This window comes from Poecile atricapillus, chromosome 15 (genome assembly GCF_030490865.1).
Source record: "Poecile atricapillus isolate bPoeAtr1 chromosome 15, bPoeAtr1.hap1, whole genome shotgun sequence".
In the NCBI taxonomy this organism is placed as follows: Eukaryota; Metazoa; Chordata; class Aves; order Passeriformes; family Paridae; genus Poecile; species Poecile atricapillus.
This window is the reverse complement of record NC_081263.1, coordinates 2,212,722-2,223,455: the sequence shown is the minus strand read 5'-3', so window position 1 is coordinate 2,223,455 and position 10,734 is coordinate 2,212,722. Positions and strand designations below refer to the sequence as shown.

The 10,734-nt window shown below is 47.0% G+C and overlaps 1 protein-coding gene across 1 annotated transcript; it reads left to right on the top strand.

The window, feature by feature from the left end:
- The first annotated feature begins 270 nt into the window (after positions 1–270).
- LOC131584973 (1,25-dihydroxyvitamin D(3) 24-hydroxylase, mitochondrial) lies at positions 271–9,627 on the top strand. The gene is made up of 12 exons (XM_058850608.1): positions 271–465; positions 609–799; positions 996–1,089; positions 1,735–1,831; positions 2,907–2,998; positions 3,585–3,696; positions 5,040–5,185; positions 6,459–6,625; positions 6,812–6,890; positions 7,289–7,483; positions 7,564–7,675; positions 8,516–9,627. The coding sequence occupies exons 1-12, from the start codon at positions 277–279 to the stop codon at positions 8,527–8,529; spliced, it is 1,488 nt and encodes a 495-aa protein (XP_058706591.1). The 5' UTR covers positions 271–276; the 3' UTR covers positions 8,530–9,627.
- The last annotated feature ends 1,107 nt before the right edge of the window (positions 9,628–10,734 follow it).

The window sequence follows — 10,734 nt, the reverse complement described above, 5'->3', positions numbered from 1 at the left end:
CCCATCTGCGCATCCCCGAGATCCCAGCGGATCCCATCCCAGCCGTCCCCGCGGGTCCCATCCCCGCCATCCCAGCGGGGTGAGGCGCTGGCTCGGTGCCTTCCCTGCCTCTCCTGAACCCTTTCATGACCCGCCTGCCCCGCGGGCTCCGCGGGCAGGGCCGGGGCAGCCGCCCCAGCTCACCCCACCCAGGGCTCCCATTGGCGCGGATGAAAGTCCAGCACCTCGGGCTGCTATAAATGCACCTGTGCGAGCCCGGGGGCCGGCACTGCGGCCATGGGAGGCTGCAGCATCCTCCTCCTCCTCCTTCGCCGGCTCCCGGTCCGCACCTGCGGCCGCGCCGCGTCCTCGCTGAGCGCGCTGCGGCCGGCGGAGACTCTGCCCGGGCCGCCCAGCTGGCCGCTCATGGGCAGCCTGCCCGACGTGCTCTGGAAGGGAGGGCTCAAGAGGCAGCACGAGACCCTGGTGAGGCGGCAAGGATGAGGATGGGATGGGAATGGGGATGAGGATGAAGATGGGATGGGAATGGGGATGAGGATGAAGATGGGATGAGGATGCTGCGCCGGGCAGCGCCCCGCGCTCACGGCGGGTTTTTCCCCGCTCGCCAGGCTCAGTACCACCGGAGGTTCGGGAAGATTTTCCGCATGAAGCTGGGCGCTTTCGACTCGGTGCACATCGCTGCGCCCTGCCTGCTGGAGGCTCTGTACCGCCGCGAGAGCGCCTGCCCCCAGCGCCTGGAGATCAAGCCCTGGAAAGCCTATCGCGACTATCGCGACGAGGGCTACGGGCTGCTCATCCTGTGAGTGGTACCCGCAGCATCCCGGCGGTCCGGGGCTGCAGGGGGAGCGGGTGCGGGGGTCCCGGGCTGTCCTCATCCCCGCCCCGAGCAGCCCCCGGCGGCGCGATGGAGCATCAGCAGCGCGCACCCTGCGGGGTTGGGATTCCTCTGTTTGCAGAATAAACTCTCCAACATCGCTGTCCTTGTCTCAATCCAGGGAGGGAAAGGACTGGCAGAGGGTAAGAAGCGCCTTTCAGAAGAAATTAATGAAGCCCGGGGAAGTTGTGAAACTGGATGCGACCATCAATGAGGTACCGCGCTCTGAGAAATCCTTTCTCTCTCCCCGCTCCCCTGGAAACCCGGGGAGTTAAAGCAGGTCCGGTTTATCTGGATAGCTTTATTTGCTCCACGGTGATAAAACCACGAGTTCAGACCCAGATCAAGGGAATAACAAACACAGACTGACTGCCAGGGTCTGGGACCACACAGAAACCTGGAGCCGAATCTGTCTTCACAGAAAAACAGGATTATTCCATGAGGATAGAGGCTCCTGCAAACAGCTTTTCCTGTATTCTGTAGTTTTTGCCTTTACCCCTTCATTCCTCTGCTCCTCCCCTGAGGGAACACCTCTGTCCTTAACCTCTGTGCTCCTGAGGGAGCATCTGAGATAAACACCTTAATCCTCAATTGTGAAACCCCAGCGCTGTCCCAGGGTGAAGGATTTCATCCCTGTGAGGGAAGCACAGCTCATCAAAGCACGAGAGTTGTGTCAAATCCAAACATTTGTTCACACGGGGGAAGTTGAATCTTGTTCAAAGAACAGGGAACAAAAGGATTCCTCTCATGCAAGATTGTTATCTGCTTAAAAGGCAGCTGAAATGTTGAATTACACTGGATTTTTATTAGTTGATATCATTTTATTCCCTTCTTTTCTCTCTTCTCTCTCCACCATTTAGGTCCTGGAGGACTTTATGTACAGAATAGATGAAATTTGTGACCACAATGGACAAATGGAAGATGTCTATTCAGAATTCAACAAATGGTCTTTTGAAAGTGAGTGGGATTTTGCCTGAGTGTGGTGCACCTGCCAGGGCACTGCAGTTAAAATACGATCAGAGATGAATGTGTTGGCTGATTATTTCCAATCTCTCAGCTATAATATCATGGAAGGAGCTGCAGAACAGCCAGGGATTGTCAGTGCAAAACTCACCAGCACAAAATTTCTGCATGGCTTATAAAAATTCAAACATTCCAGTGATTTAGAAATCAAAAAACTGGGGGGATTATAATTCATTTATCTAGGGTGGGATCAGATAACACACAGCCCTTTATGCCCATCTGATATTGAATTATCACAGTGCAGGATCAATGAACTATTCCAATAACAGGGTGTTGGCAAATACTGGAAAATCCCATTTCCAGTGTTTACACTGGGATTGAGAAGGGCTGGAATGAGTTACCAAGACAGAGCCTCATCCTTAAAAACCTTTCAGAGCACACTGAGGAATCTGCCAGGAATGCCACAGGGTCTCAGTGATTCCCAAAAAAGAAGGGATGGTTTGGGTGCAGTGGCTGCACCAGCCCTGCCAGACCCGAGTGCTCTGGGCTGGATCCTCTCAGAGCCCCTGGACTGAGCTCCTCAAAGTGTTTTGTTTTTCCACTGTCAGTGGTGATGGCTGCTTTTGGAAAGAGAGAAATAGGAAATGACATCTTGGAAAGAAAGAGGGGGAAAAGAGACAAATGGAAAGTGTTGGAGTGTGGGGTGCTGCCAGCGTTTACAAGAGGTTTGTGGCTGTGGGGAGGAGCTGGCAGGGCTCTGGTGGGTGGCTCTTCAGGCCCTCTTCTCCTGCCACTCGATTTTCTTCAGTAAAGTCACCAAAAATGAGCCAAATATCCAGTTCTGCCGCTCGTGAGGGGATCAGTGGCAATCCTAATTTGTGCAGAAATATTGCTGTAAGGGCCCTGGAAACCCTCCAGACAAGCAGGAGGTGTTTTACAAGTGCTGCTCTGACAGGTCTGTATCAAAGAACATTTTCAGAAGGCTCATCCAAGCCATTCCTTGCCACTAAGCAATGCATCCCACGCTCCTTTTGTTTATAAATGTAATTATAATATTGCCTAACAACAGGTATCTGCCTGGTGCTGTATGGGAAGAGGTTTGGCCTCCTGCAGCAGGACGTAGAAGAAGAAAGTCTGAACTTCATCAAGGCTGTAAAAACGGTATGGAAGGCTCTCTCCTGGGGCTGTGGTGGGTTTTTTACCCCTGTTGTTAAGGAGGCAGCAGTGTAGAGGAGTCAGCTGGGGAAAGCAGCTCCGGCTCCTGTATCCCAAAGGTGCCCAGCTAATCCCAGCCTCCTGCCTCCCTTCTGGAATGCCTGTCAGGGAAATGCTGAGTGGCCACCAGGGCAATCCTGGAAGGAGAATCAGCTTGGCTGGTGACTCTGCTCCTCTCCTGTGCTGCAGCCCTGCAGGGTGGGGCTGGCTTAGTCATTCCCACAGGCACGGCTGCCCTGGGGTCCAAATCTGCCTCACTGACTCAGCCCTGCCCCAAAACACCTTGTCCCACTCTCAGCAGGTGCCTAGCATAAATAGGAAATTCCCTGCTGAGGAAGCTCCTGGCTGTCCCTAATTTTTACCTGGATATGCCCTAATTAGACTGACACCGTCCTCTCTGGATGGGAAATCCACCAGAATTCCACCTCCCTGAAAACTTCTCCCTGCTTTCCAGCCTCGTATTGTCCAGGGATTGCAAATAGATGGATTAAAGAGATTAAAGAGAGGTTTCCCCACCTCTTTCCCCCCACAGATGATGGCCACCTTCGGGATGATGATGGTGACCCCTGTGGAGCTGCACAAGGGGCTCAACACCAAAGTCTGGCAAGCTCACACCAAAGCATGGGATGATATATTTAAAACAGGTCATTATTTTACCCAAATTGATCTCCTTTCCTTTTATCTCTGTCTCCTTGCTGGAACTGGTTTGTTCACACTTGCTGCTGTCCTGTGCTGCTGTTAATTCCCACCTTCAGCACGGATTAAAACATCTTTGCCGTACCTAAACTCAGATTTATTCCCACGTGGGAGCAGTTTGCAGTGACTCACACCCAGCTTGTGGGGCAATATTCAATTCCCAGCGAAATCCCAGGATTCTGGGAGCCAGCAGTGTCACGGCACCACTTTAATCTATCATAAAAGTAAATTAAAAATGCATAATCTCTTTAAAGGTGAGGGTATGAACGAAAAGGGACTTCCCTCAAAGACTCATTTTCTTGAGAAACAAGAACTGTACATGCAACAAAAACCTGTCTGCTGAAAAAGAAGTTACAGCTTTTCTGAGCAACCTGCAACATTGCTGGAAATCTTAAAACCAGAAGTAATTAAAATAACAAGGTGCAGTTTGACTTTCTGACGACATATTTTGACTATTTAAAATGTGTTGGCCTTCCAAATTTAAAAATTACTCTAATTTCAGATGTGAAGTTAAATTTATATTTTTAATATTTTTAAATGTCATTGATTTAAACAGTGAGAGGCATAACTAAAAGTTGAGAAAGATTTTTTTGAAAGGTTGTAACACTGAGATATTTCCCTTGGGTATTTGAGTCCCAAGCCTTTTCATCCTGCCAGCCACACACTCACTTATTTTATTGCTTCTTAGTTTATAAGCTTTGGGAAAGACACTTTAAACCAGCTTTGCTCAGGAAAACCAGTTTGACACCTTCACTTAAAATGAATTATTCCTTACAGGAACTGGTTTTAACAGCTGAGATACTCACGAGCAATATCTGTTTATTTTTATTTTAAAAACCCCAGCATGTCGAAATTTGGCATCTCTTTGTGCCTTCCCCTGGTAAATCCAAAGTTTACATTTCCCCTTGGGGGTTCTGGGTGCTAAATCCCTTTGATTTTTTAACACCTTGATCCCCTTTGAAAACCCCAGGTAATAAATTTTACACGCTCGTGTTTGCTTGCTGAATATTTCCCTCAACGTGTCACCCATTTCCTCCCTAATTTAAGAGACCAGAATTCCTAAGAGTTCTCAGAGCTCCTCTGTTGAAAAGTGATTTTTGAGACTGAGTTTTTTTTGTTTGAAAAGTGAAAATACCGTTCTTTATTCCCCATAAATGCACTCATTATTTACCCACCGCTTGGAAACAGAGCAGGGCTTGGCGCTTCTTTCAAACCCCGCCCGAGGAGCGCGGGGTTGCTGTTGTTTTTATGGAATTTTGAGGGATTTTCCCATTAATCCTGCCCTCCTCAGCCAAGCACTCCATCGACTGCCGGCTGCAGAAGCACTCGGCCAACCCCCAGGAGGATTTTCTGTGTGACATCTACTCGGGGGGACAGCTGTCCAGGAAGGAGCTGTACGCTGCCATCGCGGAGCTGCAGATCGCTGGAGTGGAGACGGTAAAACTCATTTTCCAAGGGTTTGGTTCTTCCCAATTCCCTCCTTAGCTGCAAATCCCCATGTGGAGATGGTAAAACTGATTTTCCAAGGGTTTGGTTCTTCCCAATTCCCTCCTTAGCTGCAAATCCCCATGTGGAGATGGTAAAACTCATTTTCCAAGGGTTTGGTTCCTCCCAATTCCCTCCTTAGCTGCAGATCCCTGTGTGGAGATGGTAAAACTCATTTTCCAAGGGTTTGGTTCTTCCCAATTCCCTCCTTAGCAGCAGATCCCTGTGTGGAGATGGTAAAACTCATTTTCCAAGGGTTTGGTTCCTCCCAATTCCCTCCTTAGCTGCAAATCCCCGTGTGGAGATGGTAAAACTCATTTTCCAAGGGTTTGGTTCCTCCCAATTCCCTCCTTAGCTGCAGATCCCTGTGTGGAGATGGTAAAACTCATTTTCCAAGGGTTTGGTTCTTCCCAATTCCCTCCTTAGCAGCAGATCCCTGTGTGGAGATGGTAAAACTCATTTTCCAAGGGTTTGGTTCCTCCCAATTCCCTCCTTAGCTGCAAATCCCCGTGTGGAGATGGTAAAACTCATTTTCCAAGGGTTTGGTTCCTCCCAATTCCCTCCTTAGCTGCAAATCCCCATGTGGAGATGGTAAAAGTGATTTTCCAAGAGGTTTGGTTCCTCCCAGTTCCCTCCTTAGCTGCAGATCCCTGTGTGGAGACGGTAAAACTCATTTGCCAAGGGTTTGGTTCCTCCCAGTTCCCTCCTTAGCTGCAAATCCCCATGTGGAGATGGTAAAACTGATTTTCCAAGGGTTTGGTTCCTCACAGTTCCCTCCTTAGCTGCAGATCCCTGGGTGGGGATGGTAAAACTGATTTTCCAAGGGTCTCAAATCATCCCAGTTCCCTCCTTCCTTCCACAATCCAACCACTGGCACACCTGGAAGTGAGTTAATACTAAAGTTGCCTCAGTGGCCCAAGTGGAAATGGATTTTTACCCAAAATCCCTGGGTTTGGCTTTTTTTACCTGAAATCCCTGTTTATTTGTTTTTTTTTTACCTGAAATCCCTGTTTGGTTTTTTTTTACCTGAAGTTCCTGGGGTTTCTTTACCTGAAATCCCTCAGTTTTTAATTCTGCAGGACAACTGGGACTGCTCATAATCCACCAGGCTGTCAAAATTCCATAAAGCTTTGCCCAGCCCTAAGTGTTGCTTTGAACTTTGGGCAACTTCTTCCTTCTGTCCCTACAAAAGGAGGACTCAACTTTTCTCTTTGCTTTGTTCCAGACAGCCAACAGTCTGCTGTGGGCTCTGTACAACCTTTCCCGCAATCCACACGTCCAGCAGAAGCTTTTCCAGGAAATCCAGAGAGTTTTGGATGCTCAGAAGAGCCCAGATGCTGAGAGCGTGAGGAATATGCCTTACCTAAAAGCCTGTCTGAAAGAATCCATGAGGTAAAATTCCCAAATAACTTGCGAAACAATCACCAAGTTTTTTACCAGCTTCCTTGTACAAGGGAGAAAATTGTCCAGAATTATCCAGCACACAGAATTTTGTTCATCTTGCTGTTTGAGGGGAAAATGAGAGATAAAAGAAGGAAAATTGCTGGGAATTTAACCCATTCTTCTCTTTCCCTGCAGGTTAAGTCCATCAGTGCCTTTTACCACTCGCACCATCGACACAGAAATGGTTCTGGGAAATTACGTCCTGCCCAAAGGGGTAAGTTAATTAATTCAGTTTACTGGGATGTTTTTCCATTTATTAACTGTCCTTTAAACCACAGAAGTTGCTCGTGTTTCAATTTCAAACTGACATTGCCAAAGTGCCAGCCCCAGGACAAGGAATGAGGGATTCACCCCAAGGTCTCCCATAAACACAAACCCACACCTGCCTGTCCTGCTCTTGGACAGAAATATATGCCTGAAATAATTTTGATGTGCTATTCCAACTCTTTTTTCCCCAAATTTTCCCATGATTCTCTGAGGAAACCATGACCTTTTCTATGTTCCAATTAATTTCTCGGGAATTCCATCACCTGTCCCGGGGAAGCTGCTGCGCGATGTTTTTCCATCCGGGAGCCGATTCCCTCGGTGATTGTCTCTCTTTCTGTGCTGCAGACGGTGCTGATGATCAACAGCCATGCCCTGGGCTGCAGTGAGGAGTATTTCAGGGGCTGGGCTGAGTTCAGGCCCGAGCGCTGGCTCCAGAGGGGCTCCATCCATCCCTTCTCGCACGTCCCCTTCGGCATGGGCAAGAGGATGTGCGTGGGGCGCCGCGTGGCAGAGCTGCAGCTGCACCTGGCCCTCTGCTGGGTGAGCCCCCCAAAAAGGGAATCCTGGGGGGGTTTCTCCCCTCCAGCTGGCCGGATCCTGATGGGAATGTTTCATTGCAGCTGATCCGTAAATACCGCATTGTGGCCACGGACCGGGAGCCGGTGGAGACGCTGCACTCGGGAATCCTCATCCCCAGCCGGGCGCTGCCCATCGCCTTCCAGCCACGAGCAGGTTTGTGCTGGGGCTCTGCTGCTCACTGCAGCCTCTCTGGGGACCTGCTCGGGGGCTTTCCAACCAACGGCACTGGGAGAGAGCGGCTCTTTGTCTGCTCCTCGTTCTCACGCTGCCACACCAGCCTGATTCCTTATTTTAACACATTAAGTGCTGTCCCAGTTCAGTATTTTAACAGGAATTATCCTGTGTTTCTCCCAGCTCATGGCTCTGGAGTTAATTTTATATCCACATTTCGTTATAAATTTATATCCACATTTTTTGATTTTATACCCACATTTTCTCTGCGTGATGCAGATCACAAAGGGGGAAATGAACATTTACCCACTGCTGCAGGAAATAACAGCCAGTGTTTTGTTAGAACTTCTCCACTGCATTCCCAGAAGATATTTCCTGGAAAAGAGCATTTGATCTTGAATATCAATTTGCAGATTAAATAAAAGATACCTTTGTGAAGGAACTTCTCACTGAGAATTTAGATAACAAAACTTCATTTGAGGCAGGACAAAGAAAAACCTATTTGTAAATGGTCGTGCAGCGTTGCAACTTTCATATTTTGAATGTAGGATTTTCCCTCTCACAAGTTTATGCAAACAAACCAACAAAATAATTTACTTGTGCAAAAACCTAAATTGAGGAAACAAGTCTCTGATGTAGAATTAAATCCTCCAATTAGAAATCAAGGACATTTCAATACTGGGGAAGATTTTTTTATTATTTTTTTTTTGCCAGCCAGCATCTCCCAGTATAATCTGAATATTCACTTCTTTAACTGAAGTTTGGTCAGCGCTCTTTGCTTTGATATAATCACTATAAATATTCTTTTTTTGTTCAATACAGGTTGCAAAAAATAAAGGCCAGCTCTGCTGCTGCCTGCTCCTAAAAGGGAGACGGTGGGAAAAGCTCTGGAGGCTCCAGCAGCCAGGGAAGAGCAGCACCACATCCCCTGAACAGCTGCTGAGCCTGGAATAGCAGCAGGAAAAGCTCCCAGACTCTTTTATTGGGAAAATGTGCTCAAAAGGAGAGAAAAATACCAAGTGTTTTCATAGAGCTGTGGAAATCCAGGGATTTAGTGCAGGATGAGCAGCCCTGGGGGTTGTTGGACAGCCCAGTTTGGGGAGAGCTGCCTCCAGTTGGGGACCAGTCCTGGCTGGAATGGCCCTGGGAGCTCAGAGTGGGAGAGCTTGAGGGAGGGGAAATGGCCTCAGACTTCCCAAATTAGCAGTGCCAGGAGAAGGGAGCTGGGAGTCTGGAAAAAGGCTGAAAACAGGGTTGGAAAACTGGGCTAATTAAAGAAATACATTTCCTTGGCATTCTTCACTGCCTGGATAGGAGGGAAATCGGGACAAATGCACCTGACAGGACTGAGTGCTTCGCTCTGACAGTTCCAATCTTGTGCCTGACACACCCTCTGTTCTTCCCCATGGATTTCCATCCCTCCAGCTCCTGCACAGCCCATTCTATCCCACTTTTATTGTAAAAACTTAGTGGCCTTTCACTGCATGAAAAGGCCTGATCCAGGAATGGAGCCACTGGAATCCTATGGGTTCTGCCTCTGCGGAATGAAGATTATCCTAACAGGATAGTGACACGAGATTAGTAACATAAAATTGTGCTTCCAAGAACAATTCCACAGGAAATGAGGACCCTAAACATTTCCAAGGGGTCTGTTTCTCGTGGAGACTGCAATATCCAAAGGTTCAAATTGCCCTGCATGCAATACTGGATTTTGGCTGTTATGGTCACTGGTTTTACACTTTTGCAGTTTCAAGTACAGCTTTATCTCTATATATAATCCTGAATTTATTATTTTTTTTAAATGCTGAAATGATGCAAGTTCTTAGTATTTGTTGGTCTCTTGTTTTTCATTTGTTCTCCTCTGTTACGCTCAGACATGTAAATGCATCCCTGTAACAATGTATAAAACAGTTTGTGCATTATCTGAATATTTCTAGGCAGTTTTGTAAGAAAATAAAGAGTTCTATTTTTTTTCCCTAGAATTAGTCTTCCCTTATTTATTTTAAAGTCTTTGCAACTTTAGAGAAAAGGCTTCTGCATCCTTTTCTCTGCCTGTCATGGACATCCCAGGGCTGGGATTGGAACATTTCTCAGCCATTAGGACCAGATAAAATCCATGGAAAGTTCTGAGGAAGGATGGAAATAGCTTGAATTTTTTCAGAATCAGAAGAAATTATGCATATTTAAGAAATTCCACCCTTCCTGGTGGGGTGAGGGTGCCACTGAGAGCAAAGAGGATGGGAAATCAATCCCCAGGGAGATTTGTGTGAGGGCTTTACCCAAAATCCTGGGACAAAAACCCACACCAAGCCCCTCTTTACAGCATTATAAACCCATATTAGAGCCAGTGGAGCTGTGCCAATATGGCACGAGCACCAAGAGAAAGAGTTTGTTCAATTCTGGGCATTATAAACCCATATATATATACATTATAAACCCATATATATACATTATAAACCCATATTAGAGCCAGTGGAGCTGTGCCAATATGGCACAAGCACCAAGAGAAAGAGTTTGTTCAATTCTGGGCATTATAAACCCATATATATATACATTATAAACCCATATATATACATTATAAACCCATATTAGAGCCAGTGGAGCTGTGCCAATACGGCACAAGCACCAAGAGAAAGAGTTTGTTCAATTCTGGGCATTATAAACCCATATATATACATTATAAACCCATATATATATACATTATAAACCCATATTAGAGCCAGTGGAGCTGTGCCAATATGGCACGAGCACCAAGAGAAAGAGTTTGTTCAATTCTGGGCATTATAAACCCATATATATACATTATAAACCCATATATATACATTATAAACCCATATATATACATTATAAACCCATATATATACATTATAAACCCATATTAGAGCCAGTGGAGCTGTGCCAATATGGCACGAGCACTAAGAGAAAGAGTTTGTTCAATTCTGGACATCTCTGGCTGCTCATGATGATTCTGATTCTGATTCTGATGATTGAACTTGCAGAGGCAGCCAGAGCACAGCGCTGTTATCTGCTGAACTGACCTT